Source organism: Phycodurus eques, chromosome 13 (genome assembly GCF_024500275.1).
Source record: "Phycodurus eques isolate BA_2022a chromosome 13, UOR_Pequ_1.1, whole genome shotgun sequence".
NCBI lineage: Eukaryota > Metazoa > Chordata > Actinopteri > Syngnathiformes > Syngnathidae > Phycodurus > Phycodurus eques.
Window position 1 is genome coordinate 22,231,932 of NC_084537.1, and position 20,118 is coordinate 22,252,049.

Here is a 20,118-nt window from a genome sequence, read left to right on the forward strand (position 1 = left end):
ATCGTGATAAGTGGAATGTGCGTGTCTGTGTGCAGCTCACCTGTGCCGCACGGTTTTACGGTCTGCTCCTCACCTTCAGAATCCATCTGGAAATTTATTTTTAAAAAAAAAGCAATGAGTACAAGTCAAAGCCAAAAATGATTCATACCCTGGCTAAAGCTCGAAGTAACATCATCATGTACAGTGGAAATCAAAAGTCCACACACCCTTGGTCAGATGGCACATTTTGTGATAGAAGAAAAATGAGACCCAGCTGTATCATTTAAACCTTTTACACCATTTTTACAACTCAGTTGGAAATAAAATAACATATTTTAAGGGGGGGGTTTGGTCGTGTGGCACATCTTGGTGTGGCGATATTTGCCCACCTTTTCTTTACATAAACACTCCAAATCTGTCAGATTGCGAGGGCATCTCCTGTGCACTTCAGAACAACCCACAGATGTTCGATTGGATTCAGGTCAGGACTCTGGAAGCTGGGCTTCCAAAACCATCTCCTCTGGGGTGTGTAGACTTTTTACATCCACTATATGTACTGTATGATCATGTATGGTTGCATATTCGAGGTCGAACAGTACGTCTGTAATTTGTTTTAAGGTTACAGTACGGTTCATATCAGGTATAGTAAACTAACTGCTGTTTTGGTGTGTGTGTGTGTGTGTGTGAGAGAGAGAGAGCAGGAATAAATGCAATGATATTTAAAATGAAATAGAAATAAACAAAATAATATATGCAAATTTAAAAAATGCTTTGAATAATATCAACAGCTCAAATTGTTTCTCTTTAAGCAAATGCAACGTCAATAGTTTGTCTTCCTTTTTAGGAAATGAATGATTGTAACACGTTTAACAGGAACCGTTTAAGCAGTTTGAATTATTATGCTCTAAAAACATCCAAAGGGTATTTGTTATTGCTTCGGCTCCATCTGCGTCCGCGCGATGACATTCAAAAACGATTGAAGTTTTACATGCCGCCAAAAGCGTATCACTAGCCACAGGCTGAGCCACACTGTGTTTGTTTGCAGCGGCTCAAGTTGCTCTTGCTTTTTCTTAGCTAACATGTTTCACGTGGGGACTCGGTATGCTGCCGTACCGTAAAGTTCCAAATTCAAATACATACACCATGACACCCCTATTGCTGACGACCACATGAGGATTTGATTTTTGGCATACAGAAATTAGAGGATAATTGTTCTTTATAGTAGGGGAAGTTGGTAAATGCAAGTTTCAAGACCCCTTCACATTCATTCTCAAAAACGAAAGCAGGAGATACCATTTTTTGTACTGTTACAAACACAAAATGTGGACTGGTTCCAATGCAATTTGCGACTGACAGCTAAGCCCAAAGTTATTAATATCCTGACCAAATTGGGCATACAAATGAACATTCAGATTGAAAATGTCTCATTCCTGTAAAACTCACTGATATTGAAATAGTCCACAGTAAAGCACTAGACAATAATGTTTGGGCAAATCTTCTAGCTGGAAATGACAAACGAAAGAAAAATCACTTTTCTCAAAATTAAGTAGATACTGGTCATGAGTTTGTTTTTTTTAAATGTAAAAAAAAAATAAATAAAGAAAGAAATAGTAAAAAAAACAACAACATATTTTTCAACTATTTGTGTAATTTCCTATGAACGGAAAAAAAATAGATTAAGGTCATACATTTTCGAGATAACAAATAATAGATTTTCAAGATGAAAGTATTTTTGAGAACAAATTTCAGTTTGTTTGTTTTTCTTAAATAAAAAACATATTTTAACAAGTGGATTTCAAAATCTGTCCAAGCAAGTAATGCATCCATCTGAGCATTCTCGAGATACACCTAGCATTGAAAAAGTACAACTTTTTTCCCCCCAAAATGTTTTATTTCCTCAAAAATATACAACTTTCTTCCAATTTAATGCCATAGTGTTTGTTTGTTTTTATGTTGGCCCTAATACTTCTTCGTAATTTTGAACTCAAACACACCAGATATGAACAACTAGAAATGCCCTTTGAACTCAACATTTGGACCTGGTATTAAATAAGAAGGGTGCCAAAGTGTCAAGAAGCTGACCAAATGATGTCGCTTGTTGGGCTGTAATTCTCGCCACAGACAAAAAAAAAAGTACAAGTTGGGGAAAGGTGAGGAACAAAATGGAATTACACAAAATAATGACATTAAAGTGTGCACAGCGCCTCTGCTTCGGCTGTGTGTGTGTGTGTGTGTGTGTGTGTGTGTGCGTGTGTGTGCGTGTGTGTGTGTGTGTGTGAGAGAGCATGTTTAGCCCAGAAGAGTCACAAAAAACCCATCCACTTTGTTGGTATGTTGTTGGTGGCTCCCAAATAAAAGCTATTAAACATAATTATTCCAGGCTGATGGCGGCGTATAGTGGTCACCAGCCAGCGAAATGTGTGAGTCACAGGATGCGCCGTGTTCTTTTTTCCCTGATAATGGCAAACATGACTCCTCTCTCTCATTTGCTGTTGTGATTGAAGGCACTGACCTGTCATACATTTATAATAGGGGAGCAGGTGTGGCAGTGATGGACCTTAATTTCCTTTAATAAACCTTTTTATGTGGCGCACTCTTAATGCCACGCCGAGCCCTCGGAGGTCCTGCTCGTAATAGCTTCATTACTTTTGATTACTCCGGCCTATTGAGACAAACAACTCCCAAATACTATACATTAGCTGGTGTAAAAATGAATGTACCTCGTTAGTTTGGAACACTTTTTTGCTTTCTTTCACACACACACACACACACACACACACACACACAGACACGTACACACTCACGTTGTGTTGCACTGAAAATAAAATGTCTTCTAACATAGACGTCCATCAACATCAAAGATGATGTTATTGGTGGAGGCGAATATCAACCGTGACATGCTTGGTTTTATTTTTTTATTTTTGTCTATTAAAAAAAAAAAAAGCTACTTTTAGAAAAAGGAGGAAATATGGTTGAATTTTAAGTATAAAAGGGGAATCATTTATTAGACTAAAATTAATGGTAGAAAATATGAAAAAAAAGGCAAGATTTTAGAGCTGTGAAATGGAACTGAAAATACTTTCTTACTTTTTTACATATTTTTATCTATGAAAACAACGTGTACTCTCTTTCCTTATATCTATGATAATCTATATAGTGTGCTGAGAAATTATCATCAAATGATACGATGTGCTTAGAGGGTATTCTGTGTATTTTATTCAGATTTAAATGAATTTGCTCCCCAAAACATCTTTAAAACTTAACTATAAAAAAAATTATAATCATATACAGTCCATTATATACATATAATGTTATCTTAAGCATCATAAATACAAATCTATGCTTCATTTAACCTTAAGGCATTTAAAACTGTAAAATGAAGACAACACAACAATATGATTGTCTCAATAAAACAGAAAAAAAAAAGCAACATCAGGATTTGAAAATCCCGAAACTTATCCCACTATGTTGACGCATTCTTCACGAAATCCTTAACCCAGTGTTGATTTGTTATTTCCGAATGTTTTGTATTTACCTTCGATTGCTGTTTGGAGGGCGCTGCGTTGGGAAAGATGCCAACTTCGCAGTGCCCGGCCTTATTGACGCTTGCCGTGTCTCTCAGGAGCTGATCATGTGCTTCATTCCCTGCATGAAAAAGTGCACACATTCAATCTGGGAGTTCAACTTAAAAATAACAATAATAATAATAATAATAATACAAATAATTTTGGAAAGAAACCAAGTCATGCGATTCCAACTGTGCTACTTTTTAAAATATATATATATCTTTTTTAGATTTTATATATATATATATATATATGTTTTTTTTTTGTGACGACAGTAATTTGTGCAAAGGTGTAAATAGAATGTACGTGTACAGGAACACGATGCAAATTGATTGCTCGACAGGGATCAAATTGCTCGCTTCTAATTAATACAAAACATCCAAGAGGGAAAACACGCGGGAGCACAATGCGTACATTCAGCCCTGCTCACTTCACAGATCTTATTATAGAATTATTTATTTATGTTAGCTTTGGGTGGAGGGGGGGGGGGAAAAAACAAAAAACCTCTTAATTATAGCTCACAGAGGGGGGAAAAAAATGGATGAAAAAAGGGAGCGTGGGGAGGGATGGAGGGATGGAGGGAGGGAGGGGTAGTCACTGTGGATTCATTAGCATATGAAAAAAAAGACTCATGACTATTTGAGTTGGTTCATCATCTGCTGAATCATATTTATGCGCCCTTCGCCCCCCCTCGCCTTTATATACAGACAAATGACACTCCTCCGAGGACACTTTGGGACCCCTCCCTCGACGCGAGGGTCTCGCCGGCCGATCTTCTCTGCGTTAATCTGGCTGCTCGCTGTCCTTGAGCCCCCCTCCCCTCCCCCCCTCTTAACCCCATCTGCTAGCATTCCCAGCACAGAGGGAGGAACGGGCCCGCGCCTGGGGAGCTGGGTTTGGGGGGGGCTTGGATGAGGGGGGGTGGGTCATGAATAACCATGGCCTCGCACCATTAGCAGCACATCCGAGATGCTGCGAGAAGGAGTGAAACAGTGAAAGAGTGGTAATTGTGCTGTTTGATGCTGCTGTTTCCTATTATTATCATTATTGTTGCTATTATTATTAGCAGAGTGTGCAGCTGCCACGGTTATCCATCGCTGACCTTGAGTTCGGCGGCCTGCTTATCTGAGCTCTCGCGGCGTAATTAACACGCTCGCTATTGTGACGGAGAAGAGCCACAACTCCGAAAAGGCTCTCACAATTTGTTTGTATTTTTCGAATTACTTTTAGGCAAAGAGATTGGCTGGACTTGGCGTTGTTTGCGTTCAAACGTGATTAGACGAGAGTTGCAATTGCAAATGTCACTGACGAGATTTGAATACGACGGCTGCGTGGAGCCTCCTTCTCGTAACCTCTCTTCAGCAGTGTCATTGTGAATGATAGGCAGCGGCTGGGTGCTCTGTGCAAGGTCACTGTCTGGTGTGCGCCCACCACCTTCCCCAGCTTGTTTTTGTTTCCCCTTCGAGAAACGCGGCGAGCGTGAGGGGTTAAAAAACGGGGGAATGGATTTAATTATGGAATGAATGGAATTATAATGCGCCCGCAGCAAGTTTTCCTCCTTATTTATTAAAGCAGCTGATGGGCCAGGTTTGATGAGCCACTTCTGGCATAATTGAGTCATCACACAAAGAGGCTCCCTCGCATTCAGAGTGGTTTTATCAGCGGCAAACAGACCTGATTACTGGCAATTACACTCTGATCTAGGGGAGGAAGGAGCAGAGGGGAAAAAAGAAGAAGGGCGGAAATGTGCAGAGGGTAACTTGTGTGTGTTTATAGTTTACCCCGGGAATAATTTTCACATTAATTTTACATGCTAAGTGTTTCTGTTTACGTGTAATAAAGAGCCAGAGATAGACGCTTTTACTTTCATATTTCCTTGTAATGAATGTTTGCCGACACGGGTGGCCTGATCTCATTTCGCCGTGGAACTTCGCGGGAGGGCGACGTTTCCACGAGGGGCCGGACAAATATAGCCATGTAGCGGATCGTTGTCGCTTACGATCCAAAGCCGATGATCGCTAAATCCGATATGCATTTACATACATTCACAATACAGCTATTCATTTACTACATTTGTAGAAACATGAGTCAAACTACACACCTACCAATAATCGGGCCAAATTTTAGCATTTTATCACCCGTTTTGATCAAAGGAAACAAAAGGCCTGAGTGCGTCTAAAAGATTATCCTGAGTGAGATTATGCTGTCGGGGTGCGGAATGTGTTTTGAATGATTTTTCCTCTCCGATATGCTCGAAAAATGGTCAAAGCTGACAATCAGGAATCTTAAGCGTGGTACACACATGCTGACAATCGAGCCAAGTTTGAGTATTTTCTCCACCTTTCGATCAAATTCAGCAAAAGTCGGGTGTCTCTAAGAGATTATCCAGAGCGATTATGCATGAGATGTGTTAAGAGGGATTTTTCCTCTTGGATCTACTCGGAAAATGGTCGGGGCTGACAATCGGGAATGTTAGGAGGGTACACACATATCGATAATTGAGACACAATTCTGCATTTTTACCCCACTTCCGATCAAAGTCAACAGAAGGCCAGATTGTTGGATGTCTTTTAAAAATGATCAAGACCAGTTACACTGTGGTGTGGGGTGTGTTCTGAAGGAATTTTCCTCCCCGATCTGGGCTGAGAAAGTGAAAATGAAAATGTTGAAAATGTAGAAAATCTTTAGCAGGATATATACTTTCGTACATGGTACGAATATCCGGACCTCATATTAGCATTAAATCAGCAAAGGCCCGACTGTTGGATGTCTCCAAAACATTATCCTGAACGTCCTGTGGCGTGGGGTGTGCTAAGAGTGATTTTCCCGACCTAATCTGCTCAAACATGGTTGGGGGTGACAATCGTAAATGTTAAGCAGACTACACACATGAAAATAACCTAATTTGAGCTTTGTAGTTCTCTGCCAATCAAAGTCAACAAAGGCCTGATTATTGGATTTCCCTAAATGATTATCCAAACCGAATTTTCCATAGTGTGGTGTATGTCAAGGGTGTTTTTTCCGCTGCCGATCTGCACAGAAAACATAAGTGTTAAACATGTTCAATATTAACGATCCAGGACATGTAAGCCACCGATTCTGTTCATAACTTTTATTGACAGAATCTCAAGGCGCAGATCCGGTTTGGTGGCCTCAGTATTGCATCTCTGCTTTTTGCAGATGATGTGGTTCTGTTGGCTTCATCAAGCCGTGATCTCCAACTCTCACTGGAGCGGTTCGCAGCCGAGTGTGAAGCGGCTGGATTGAGAATCAGCACCTCCAAATCTGAGACCGTGGTCCTCAGTCGGAAAAGGGTGGCGTGCCCTCTTCAGGTCGGGAATGAGATCCTTCCCCAAGTGGAGGAGTTCAAGTATATTGGGATCTTGTTCACGAGTGAGGGAAGAATGGAACGGGAGATCGACAGGCGGATCGGTGCAGCGTCTGCAGTGATCCGGACTTTGTATCGGTCCGTTGTGGTAAAGAAGGAGATAAGCCGAAAGGCGAAGCTCTCTTATTTACAGGTCGATCTACGTTCCTACCCTCACCTACGGTCACGAGCTGTGGGTCGTGACCGAAAGAACCAGATCCCGGATACAAGCGGCCGAAATGAGTTTCCTCCGCAGGGTGTCCGGGCTCTCCTTTAGAGATAGGGTGAGAAGCTCGGTCATCCGGGAGGATCTCAGAGTAGAGCCGCTGCTCCTCCACATCGAGAGGAGCCAGATGAGGTGGCTGGGACATCTGATTCGGATGAGGTGTTCCGGCCACGTCCCACCGGGAGGAGACCCCGGGGACGACCCAGGACACGCTGAAGAGACTACGTCTTTCGGCTGGCCAGGGAACGCCTCGGGATCCCCTCGGAAGACCTAGATGAAGTGGCTGGGGAGAGGGAAGTCTGGGCGGTCCTGCTAAAGCTACTGCCCCCGCGACTCGACCTCGGCTAAGCGGAAGAAAATGGATGGATGGATGATAGACATGTAAGAAGTTATTCTGTTGTGACGAGCTCGTATTTTCACTTTGAATTACCGAGGGAATTTATAAGTAAAAGTAAGGTTTATGATAAAGCTGTCCATAATGAACAATGTTGGTAATTACTAAAATCATTATTATCTTTTGTTTCTGAAATGGTTAATGTAACAGGTTGTAGAAGCTCTTTAATCCAAAAGACGTTTCATGCTAAAATGAATTTTCCAATGTACTGTTTTACAAAAAGTATATATATATATTTTTTTTTTAAATCATAAAGTGCATGATTGTTTCTTGAACAAGATGACAAATTATAGTGCAGTACTTGCAGTATCAAGAAGGAAAATATGTTTAAGTGGTTGCATTTGGGTGTAAAATGGTGAATTCCATTTGAAATCTCTCATTCCTGTTTAAAACATACAAATGTCAAGAACGCAGTGGAATAGAAAGAGTCTGCATTAAAGCAATTCATAATGCTGGATGCTCGCTTTCTCCTTTAATGACAGATGGCGCAAGATATTTTTTCTTCAGAACTATGTATGATTTCAAAGACAGATGGTCTTTGATATCGTTTAGACAGTAAAGAAACGTTCAAAGCAATGCATTGCGATTCTCAAATTAGATCAGTTTATCCATGTTACATTGCTGTGGTCAGACATTTCTTATAAAGAAATGGATGAGTATTGCTTGATCGGCGTATCATGTTAATTCAATCACCAAATGTAAAGTTTGTGTGACGGCAGCAAAAAGATCAGCTGGCGGCAAAGTGATCAGGCGCGTGTGTGCACCTTCTTTTTTTTCCTCCAAGTGGTCAAATTGGATTCAACAAACAAGTGATTGCTTTTGCCATTTTTCATTGACATGCAAATGGGTCGGCAGTGAGCAAATGAAGCTCGGCGGCGAGATTAAAATCAACTTCTGTTCACCGAGTATAAACAAGTTGTGTGTTTTTGTTTTTTTGTTTGTTTTTTTTTACAGAGAAGGAGGAGACCAAAAGCTACCCTTTCAAAATAAGTTTTCCTCCCAAAGATGGAAATAATGTGTCAACATATTTATGTCATCTTCTTTTCTCCTTAATTGCATTACTTATCTCAATGTTGGCAGAAAAGTGGCACTGCAACTTGAAAATTGATCTCAATATGAGTTCAGTTGACAAACCTTTAAATAGATTGTCTCCATCAACTGTTTAAAATCATGATGATCAAATGCAAGGATAATTATGTAATAATGATGAAGCACGAACATGGTGTCACGGTTATAAACGGACCTCTTGGTGCAACCGCTATGGACAAAAGGAGTTTGACACCTTTGCTTGAAACAATCGAATTCAACACAGCAAGGGAGTTGGTTTTATATTATTTATTTCGTATCTGTACTGAATTTTGTATAGGAAGCCAAATTACAGCCATTTAAAACAGTTTTTTTAGGCCCTTTTGACCAAATTTAAGACCGCTCCTTCATTTAATATGAACGTTAGCATGAGTGACATAGCCCTAATATTACATAACAATATTTTTAATTCAAACAAAAAGTATTTGCATTGTATTTTGGTATACGGCGCAAAATTTAAATACTTTTAAAGACCTTATTGGAGACCGTTCGTTCGCTAAACGTGAGCATTTAGGAGTGAGCCACACGAGCTCAATATTATATCATAGTTTGCGGTCATATTTCCTAAGACACTGTATGAAACCTTTTATCTGCAGGTTTAAGGAGAAAAAATGCTTTTGAGGTCATTTTGATCAGATTTAAGATCTCTCCTTCGCTAAACATGACAATGAGGAGTAGGTAATATAAACTCAATATGACATCATGATATTAAGTTTTTTTTTTTAATTATTGTATTTTGTATACAAAGCCAAACATAAGACTTTAAAGGCCACTTAGATCATATTTAAGTTCTCTGCTTCACCAAATATGAGCATTAGGAGCGGGTGATACGGGCTCATTATTACATCACAATATTATTATATTTTTTGTATTTGTGTTGTATTTTGCATATGAAGACATTTATATGGCCAATTTCATCAAATGTAAGACCTGTCCTTCACCCCCCCCCCATACACACACAACCAAGTAATCTTTGAAATCTTTGAGCAGCAGGTTTAAGGATTAGGTGTCATTTTGGAGGATAATTTCTTAGGCTGCGCGCAGATCGTCATTGACGTTAAATCTTGAAATCAGCAGCCACGTCCAACGGAACAGCCTCTCAGCTCTCCTGCAAAGTGTTTGTGGCTTCTGCCAAAGAGGACTTTCATATCGTTTTGCTATCTTATCCCCTCTCCAAGACAGACAAGCTTCAATAAGAGGACAGCGCTACCAGAATTCTTACCAGACAATTAGGAGGCTGGCTCGCCACGACAGCTTCAATGATTTGTTATGATGGCATAGCTACAGGGGAAACTTGTTATTGGAGCCAGTTAGCAAGCGTCCCAATGAAAGAGTCAGATGGTGACACCTTTGCCGCGGTGATTTGGGGGACTCTTGTCATGGCGTTCCAAAGTCAGTCCCTCTAAATTGAATTCATCTGGAGCCGGACCACACGAGCGACGGCGAGTCCAGAACGTTTCTTCTGACATCAGAGAGCCAATTGCTGCTTTTTTGACCACATTTTCGCTGCTTTGAGTTCTCCTGTCATATGAAGATCTGCTATTTTATTTGCTCGTTTCAATCCAATTAATGCCGAGTCAAATAAAATTAGTATCTTCTCGGCGCATCAATAGCAGAGTGGACGGTAGACCCTTCTGCCAAGGCACTCTCGGGCTAGTTGCAATCTTTGAATGGTGTTGTGAACATGCTTTGCCTAATTTGGGGACAGGTGTTCGGGGAAAAAGAAGTTCCAGGCCCCCGGTGTAATAATGAGCAGCGTAATCCCACCCAAGGAGGCTCTTTTTCTTTTCTTTTCTGCATGAATGTCACCAGGTGGTCCCCAATTGGGAGGCGCGTAGGAACCGTTCCGCTTAATCCCTCCCTCGGCACAAAAGGCAGGTCTCCCGTGCAAAAAGAAAAAAAAAAAAGTTTACGTTGGACACGCTGCCTGCGAAAGGAGTCAGTGATTTCTAATCAGATTGCACTGAAGTGAACAGCTCGCATGGCAGCTGTAGTTTTCCCAGGGTTAATTACCTTTCACTGCGCTCTCTAAATGAGTCAGCTGTTCCTGTCATTAAACAACTCCACTCTAGCTCTCTCGCACACACGCGCACACAAATACACGAGCACGCTTGCAGCACTAAAGGTGACATGATGTTGATGTATGTTTACGCCCTGGAGACTGACCATAACCCCAGCCGTAGAACAGCTCAAACCAATCACAACCCCGCCCAATGACCTTATACTCGACTAAGAAGGGAACCACTGACCCACTTTACAAACATCTTAATCCTCAAATAGAACATTTTATGCCTTTTGCACGATGTCTTCAATAGTACGTCAAAATGATGTCCCTATGTTACTGAAAAACAAGAATGACACACACACACACAAACACACACACACACACACCTACGCCCACACTTCACTTTAAAATGTAAACGTTTTGTTCTTTTGCTTTTTGATCCCAAATAGTTACCTAGATATAATAGTTATGTGTCACTATGTTGCAGGAAAAACAAGAAAGACGCACCTTATGGTTTGACTACAGTATAGTATAACCCTATCCATAACATGCTAAAGCTAACGACAACTACACCGCGGGATCATAACCTTCACATGCTAAAACCAAATGATTTAATAGTTTAGCTGTTTTGCTTTTTGGCCCAAAAAGATATGTAAAATCATGTTTCCCCACATTATGTAGTGCAACAATAAAGACGATTGCATGGTTTGACTACAGTATAACTCTATCCATAACATACGAAAGCTGACAAAAACCACACCATTGATCCTAAACTTTACATGCTGAACCAAATCACCTTCAAATGTACTAGTTTAGCTATTTCCCCAAGGTTACGGAAAAATCATTTTTTTGCGCTTTGTAGGGAAAACCAGATACACCCGCACACACTACAAACATTCACCCGAAAATGTACCACTTTGATTCTTTTGCTTTTTGTCTCCAAAAGATACGTCAGAATGATCTCTATGTGCACAAAAACGCTCCTTAGGGTCGGACTACAATCTATAACAGCTACTTGCTTTATGCTGAAGCTAATGTTAATGACACCAACCATCTGAAACTTCACGTTTCAAACTAAATTATACAAGAACAGCCTTCACTTTAAAAATGTACCAGTTTAGCATTTTTGGGGGGCTCCCAAACGTTACGTAAAAGTATGTTTTTCCAAATTGTCGGGAAAACCATAAACACACGTTACAATAATTTGCCGTAAAATGTACCAGCTTAGGTCTTTTTGTATGTTTGTCGCTAAAAGGTACGACAAAATTGTGTGTGTCCACAGTGCGGAAACAATAACGACATCTATGTGTTAAAGTGTAATTTTCATACTGTATAATGTGATCAATAATGGTAAAGGCATGACCCACTGACTTTCCTTTTACAAATCAATACAAATTGACTGCTATCCGGATTTTAATTATTGGCAGTTGTTAAACATCAAAACGCCATAAGTGTTTCGAAAGTCATATTTTTCAAACTTTTAATGCCAAAATGTTTGTTCCCGAAATGAAGTTTCATTATTTCATGATCACCTTAAAGTGTACCAGTTTGGGTCTTTTACTTTTCATCCCCAAAAAGGAACAATATAAAATCATGTGCCCCAAATTGCAAAAACAAGAAACACACGCGCACACACGTTCGCATTTGACCGCGTCGCGAGCTTAGCAGCTACTAGCGCTCGGCTAAAGCTTACTCAGCTGAGCTAAACTTAACATTCTTGTAAACCACTGACAGACATTATAAAAACTAACCCTCACAAAGTATGCTTTTTGCCTAGCTAGTGGCTACTTGCCAAAGCTAATGAGTTAGCTACCCACAACTTTAATCTACCACTGCTTCTTGTCCCTAAAAGCTACTTCACAATGTGGCTACCCATGTTGCCTTTGCACACTTTGATACAAGCCATATTGCAAAGACTCTTCACCTTGAAAATCAGTCAAGCAATTTTGAATTTGTGCCTAAAAGTCACGCGAAAACTACGGGTTATGGAAAATGAAGAAGAAACTCTACACACCGAATGGTTTGACAACAACCCTTGACATAACATAACCCCACTCACAACCTTTAATCTTTGATATAAACCCAACTACAAAATAAATCACCCTAAAATGTACCAGCTGATGTCTTGTTCCCAAAAATTAGATCCACAATATGGGTTCTTAGATTCCAGAAAAAAAAACATGAAACAGGGTGCAACCCTAGATATAGCAACTAAATAATACCACATACAACCTCAAACTTTGATATAACTAAAGCTACAAAGACTCTTCACTTTAAAAATGTATCAGTTTAGGCTTTTGTCCCCAAAAGTTGTTTCAAAAAAATAAGGCTCCAGCACATTGCAGGAAAAATAAAAAGACACCCACCTCCGGCTTTGACTATCAACAGAGCTACAGCAGCTACATAACACAACGCACAAACTCAAACTTTTATAAAAATAAAAAACACCCTTAAATGTAGCTAAAATGTAATGTTATTTGCTCTTTGTCACCACAATGTACAAAAGAAAACTATCTCTACAAAAATCTACCAGTTTACGTCTTTTGCTTTTTGCTTTTGATGAGTCCCCACATTCCAGGGAAAACATGAACACACACTCACCTCAGGCTTCGACTACAATCATGGATATAACATAAACCCATCCTTAACCTCAACCTCAAAATTTGACAAAACACACTATAAAATCAATCACTCTAAAAAGGGCCAATTTATGTCTTATGTCTCCAAAAGTTATGTTAAAAACAATGTGGGTCCCCACATTCAACGGAAAAAAAGAAACAAACACCTTAGGGTTTGACTAAATTCTTGATAGAGTATATACACACCCACCACGTCATAGTTTGATACAACCCTGTCGTCACCTTAAAATGTACCAGTTTAGGACTTTTGCTTTTTGTCCCCAAAAGTTCCGTAAAAAAAAAGATTGGTGCCCACATTGCCGGAAAAACAAGACACACGTACACACTATTTGATCCCTTATTGTTCAGTATTGTCAATGATCACAGATTGTTGATTAATCACACTATAAAGCATCTCACGTTAACTTTAAATACTACACAGTATATATATATATATATATATATACTATATACCACAGATGGAACTTGACACCATGTATGCAAGTTTATGCCGACAGTATTTTCCAATACAACTTCTAGACTTCAGGTTCATGTTTCATAGTCACTTAAGTAAACACAAGGAGCAAACACATCGGCATCCATGCGTGCATCCAAGTACACTGAATGTCACACACGCTGTCCTCCGTTGACATAGTTGTGCGGTCATCAATCGGTGACGATCCGTCTGCTCATTGAGCCGAGTGGCTCAGAACGTTGGGGGGGGGAGTTTTAAGTGATTTTTGCCACTGTACGCTAAAATCCCTTGGCCACCTGGATTACAAACTCTAGTCCTTTAACTCATGCCAGTATAAATCCGTGTTAACTCGGATTTACCTCTGGCATATGAATTCTCAATCTGCGTAAGCTTTGTTTGGAATGAGTCGAACATAAGTATTTCACGCGGCAAAGGATGCCCACTGGTGAATTTGCTATTTTGTGTGTGGCGTGCGCACGCCGAGAATTAGCTCACACGTCGGAAAACAAAAGAAAGGACACACAAAAAAAAAAAAAAAAAAAAAAAAATCGGCAGTGTTGATGTCACTCTGGGAGCCTTCGAGTTTTGACGTCATCGCCACGTCACCGCGGTGACGGCCATAAACAGATTCCTTCTGAGGACACAGAAGAGATCTTGATAAGAAGATCACGATAAAATAAAATATGGCATGAGCAGCCAATATCCAAACAATCTCTCTCGCATACACACAGATACACACTTCTGGGCCGGCACAGTTAAGCCAGACTATTTTGTACTTAAAAGGTTAGCGGGGATGCTTTTTGGGCGAGTTTGATCCATGCTTGCCAAAATCAGCAGATGGTCCATGAATATGATTATGGGCATCAATAAAAGGAGTAATCTTGAACAAAATGTAAATTTGACTTAAGTCCAGGCTTTACTATACACAATGGACTTTAACCCACTTTCCGGTGCCACAGCCGAGCACGATAAGCTAATGCACTTACGTTCTGTAACGCAGCCATCCTGGCTGCTGCTGCCACCAAAAACAAAACACAACCAAACGGCAGTGGCGATCGAGTCCATCACAGCAAAACCAGTGTAATGAGATGGATACTTTGATTTCAGTTTCCCTCCTGTGTCCACTCCTGAGATTTTGTCAAATATAGGCCAGGACCTCTTCGAAAACATTGTGTTTGATTGTTTTGTGTTTATCCTTTCATCCGTTTTTTTTTTTTTTTTCACTGTGTAGCACTTGTCCTCATTAGCGTCCCAGGGGAACTAGATACTTTTATTGATACTAGATACTACTTAACTATACACTTTGGCCAAACTATCCTGGGCTTTAGCTAATGAAAAAAAATAAAATAAATAAATAAAAAAAAACTTTAGGTCATGAAAATTCAAACAAATTTAGCAATTTGACTAAAAAAGTATTGGTAGTGATACAGGCCCTGTATTCATTGGCTCAATACCAAATCTGATATAGTATCGCACACCGGTAAACGAAATTAGATGGAAAACATTCCGGCGCAAGTCAAGACTCAACAACAATTGACTTTGACAAATGCGTACCTCTAATACAGACAGAAATAAGCAAACCATGGGTGCACCGAAGACAACCTTCAAATCTGTCCAAGTGACTGCGATGGCTTCTATTGTGAGCATCGCTGACACTGACCCTCCCACCCATCTACTTCAATCCGCCACACAAACCCCCGAGCGCTAAAGTGTCTGAATGGCTAGCTCAACTTACCCTTTTCTGAGCCTTTTGTTTTTGCATCTCACGCTGACACGGCGGAAGAGACGAAGCACAAGGATAGCAACGAGGTGGACTCGTCCACCACACAGCTGTGAGAGTGTGTGTGTGTGTGTGTGTGTGTATGCGTGTCACCCGAAACACCAACCCTTTTATTTTATTTATTTATTTATTTATTTTGGCCTTTGTGTCATTCACTTAACATCCAATCTCATTAGCTGCTGGGCTATAATGGGCTGAATTATGTTCTGCGTAAATACACCACACGGTGCTCCTCAAGGAAAGGTCTTTTCATCACGCAAACACACACACACACACACACACACACACATTTTCACAAAAAGATGACTATAGGGATGAGAACAGACTTTTTCAAAGTCTTACATTTTGCTTCCTTAAACCTGAAGCTACCCTGCTGTAAAAATGTTTCATACAATATCTGAAAGATACACAACTTATGACATAATATGGCCCATTCACTCCTCATGGTCACATTTAGGGACGAATATTTGTCAAATTTCATTTAAAAAAAAAAAAAAAAAAAAAAATGTTCGTCTTACATTTTTTTTTATCCTTAAACCTGAAGATACCCTGCTGTCAAAATGTTGCTTTGTGCGGTATCGGAAAAATGGCGTGATATAATATTGAACCTTGTATGGCCTACTCACTCCTGTCATAATTAATGAAGCTCTTAAAGACGCTTTTAACCTTGCTTGGTTACACATGCATATACCTTAATGCTTATTAGTCACTTTAAGACATGACATTTATAAGTCATTTCTGGTTGGTCTGCTTGGGGGAAAAAATAAAAAATAAAAAATAAAAACATACACACCAAAAATGTAACGAGCGTAAGCACTTGAAGTCATGACAGCTGTCCATAAGCATCGGGGACGTGTCTATTGGCCAACTTGACCCTCGTTGGGAGAGAAAACAAATAGAAGAAGAGAATGGCGCAGCCTGGGATTGGCGAGCCGGGTCACTGGAGATTTTCCAGACAAACGGCACACCGGGGAGGGGAGGGGAGGCGAGAATAAAAAAGGACAGGCTCCGAATCTCATTTTAACAGACCGCACACAATCTGGGCTCCCACAGAACTATCTCTGCCTGACCGCTTTCTATTTATCCCTTATCAGTGTTTACCAACCGCTAGTTTTCTTTCATTCACACTGTGAGGCAGTTCTCTTACTATCAGTCAACAGCTGACACCGTGGAACGGCCTCAAAGGCGAGAGGAAGGGATCAAAACTAAACCAAAGCTGTTTAAACAATACAACAGAGGAAATAAATTCATAAATCCTAATTCTTCCCAGCCCACAAGGGTATAAGCAGATGCTTTATAGTTAGGCCAACAGAGCCGGAGCGCAGCCAATGAGGTACGCTGCCGTCAAGGTACATTGGGATGTACATCTCGGCCAAAAAATAAAAAATAAAAAAAATGCTGTGCAGCAATGGGAAATATGGATTTCATCTTTCTTTTTTTTTTTTTTTGCCACGTCACTCAAATCGCTCATTTTCTTGCGTGTAATTAAGCATAATGATACACATAATACTGTGTGCTAAAGATTTGAAGACATCCTAAACGTTGTTTTTGTAAACACTACTCATAGACACACAGGGTGGGCCACGTTTCCAAATGTATACATTTTTTTAAACTATCATTATTAATATTTTTTATTATATTATAAAACATTTGTATTTATTTTTTTACAACATATGAAAATGTATGGTATATCCTGTAGTATATTTTCCCATTGTACTACAGTTATACCAACTGAGTACATGCTTGAATTTTGGGAGAAGAAAAAAAAAAAAAAAAACTAAAAAAATTTGTGATGTTTTGTTTCAAACAAGAAAAAAGTATTACATGGCATCAAGAATTACTGGAACGACAACTGATGTTACTTGAAATTAAAATGTATATATATTGTAACCTTATTATTATTTTAATGCTGCTCAATGCCATTCAAAGCAAAGTTCTGATACTTTATACAATATACAGTAGTACAACAGAATATCACGTAAAACACAAAATGTCATAGATGTAAAAATCTTGTTCCTGACATTAATTAAGGAGAGACACACACACACACACGCACACACAATGACACTATCGCCCCCCCCCCCCCCCCCCCCCCCTCCATCCCGGGACCACCACACAAACAACTCTTTCCGTGGAATACTGATCAAAAGTTAAGTCATTAATTACATTTATCCTCCAGCCAGCTGCTCGACAGCAGATGGATCATTTCTGAGATCTCGTTGAATTAAACCCACATAATTCATTTTCCTGGATTAACCAACTAAAGTTGGATGTGAGAGGACAGTGGCGAAGGGCGGCTGATGTTGCGTTGTTGGGACAGGTAACACAATGTCCCTGATGTTTTCATTGAAAAAAAAAAAAAAAAAAAAAAAAAAGAGGAAACTCTTTAACAGTGCTATTTTCAAAGGGGTCATAAAAGTGTCGCATTCGGTTTGTTTGCGGCCTTTTTATTTTGCTGGCTGGCAGGGTACCATGGACAGTTCCTGTAGGCGAGCGCAGGTCACATGGATCCGTTGTGTAGCAACCGAGCCGCCTGCACTTTAAATAGCTGGTGGAGTGGGGAGGTGGGGGGGGGGGGGGGGGGGGAATCAAGGGAGGAATAATGCCTCGAACTTATCACTGTTTTACGACACACACGTAACCTCGATACTGCTCGTGCAATTCAAGTAAAGAGGAGGAAGTTTCCTGTTATCTGTAGTACACAACAAAGTTGAGGAACATGACACTGTGGAGACTCGTTCCATGTACTTTTGTATAGTTACACTTTTCACTTTAGGATAAACTTGTATTCTGCAGGCCTGAGTGAACAAATTTGTAAGCAATAATTCATTCTTAAGAGACAACCAAGGTACGATTTCAAGTCGTAAAGATCAAAATACAATCTGTGGGATCACAGAAAACAGACTGAACGATGTTTGCGCCATTGTGACACACTTAAAGGTGTTCCTTAAGGAAACACACCTTGGGAAATGTTACCTCATCGGGGTCTGAATAAGTGATTTTATTTATCACTGAGTAAAATATCTCTCAGTACTGTTAAGAGCAAATGTTGATCCGAAATGAAATGTAGATACTCGCACCTCTTTTTACTGGACGCAAACACCATTTTGAGATCGTTCAAGCGGATATTTGGAGTCATCAATGAGCAGCACGCCTCTATCTGGTAAATGATGAACTTTTTTAAAACGGCATCCGTCCTGCTTGAATCAATAGTCGCTCCAGAGACTGTCGAGTGCTCAGCTCTCTTCCAAAGTACGCCCACGTGTAACGCCAAAGTGTTAGTTTGACAAACTTTCACCACAAGTCCTGACTAGAAGCGTATGATCCTGATGAATCCAAGACATGAAAAAACACACGTTTTTTTTTAAATCTTGGACAGGGAGGATGCGATAAAGGACGTTGTACAAATATGAACACAGAGTCAATGTTTAAGTGCAGCAGCGAGGCTCAGCGGTCTTGTATGTACAGCTGTCACCGTCAAAGCCACAGGCGAGCCGCGACAATGCTTTTGTCTGCACGTACAATACCGACATGTGTTCCTCTAAGACAGGCTTATACACAGAAACAAACCTGGTGAATTTATAATCTACACCATCTCATGCTATCCCAACCATCAAAAAATGGGTCACAAAACACTTTGAGCTGTTTAATCTCCCCTCAAACTGCCTGAAACCCGCGCTCGCTTTCCAGCAAAAAAAAAAACCCTCTCGAACGCCACTTTAGTCAACATAGTGTAAATATGTTTGAGAAACACACACAATCTCAACAAGTTTGTAGCATCCCAGCTTTTTGCTTTGGCTATCACATGGCAAGCTTAAAGGCTTTGACATCGTCTGGATGCGACGCCGATGGTCCTCAGCAAAACGACAAGAAATGACACATAAGAACTTTGAAACCAACCTAGAGCTGCGATCCCAAAAGTTCGATTTTCTCCCAGTGTGCCGGTGCTGCTGGCGATGATGGCGATGGTGCTGCTTGGCGCCGGTGCTGTGGCTTTGAAAGGTAGTCCCCGGGAATATGACATACTGTGCCTTTGACAGCCTCGAGATAAGCACCTGCGCTCGGGTCTCTTTTTACGTCACACTTCCCCATTCACAGCCCTTCAACATGATGCACATTTGCACATCAACAGCCGCCCTCCCCCCCTCGACCCAGCTCCCCCTGCCTCAACTCCCCTCCCTCCTCCTCCTCCTCGCTCTACACCCACAGCCACAAAACACACACACAAACAGGCACACAAGGAGGCAAATGCACGAGCGCTCCTCGACTACAGCATGGGAGCACACTCGAGCAGCAGATTTGCAAGGAATAAAAAAAGTATCACTCACAAGTCTCAGGCTGATATCTTTGTAGGATTTGGTACTAATTTGCTGGCTGTCATTATTTCTCATGATAGTTGGAAACAAAAAAAAATCGAAATAGAAAAGGTGCACAAGCTTGACTACCTAAGTGCGTTTGGGCAGAAGAATTATGTGAAAATGCAACACTCGTAAGAATCTTTTTTTTTCCTGTAATATTTCTACAAATGTATCTGCCTTTCTTTTTTTTAATTTTACATTAAAAGCCTTTAAAAACACAACATCCTCATATACAACAGTTGCAAAAGTGCACTCGGGCAGCAG

At 40.4% G+C, this 20,118-nt stretch overlaps 1 protein-coding gene across 1 annotated transcript in view; it reads right to left on the reverse strand.

The window, feature by feature from the left end:
* Positions 1-19,567, reverse strand: part of st18 (ST18 C2H2C-type zinc finger transcription factor) — a 52,058-nt gene extending 32,491 nt beyond the window's left edge. Inside the window, exons 1-3 of the mRNA XM_061694438.1 lie at positions 19,397-19,567; positions 3,515-3,624; positions 41-86 (exon numbers count right to left, since the gene is read on the reverse strand). Of these exons, the coding sequence (XP_061550422.1) occupies positions 41-86; positions 3,515-3,624; positions 19,397-19,520 (280 nt within the window). The 5' untranslated portion in view covers positions 19,521-19,567. The remainder of the gene's footprint in view (positions 1-40; positions 87-3,514; positions 3,625-19,396) is intronic.
* Positions 19,568-20,118: the final 551 nt, after the last annotated feature.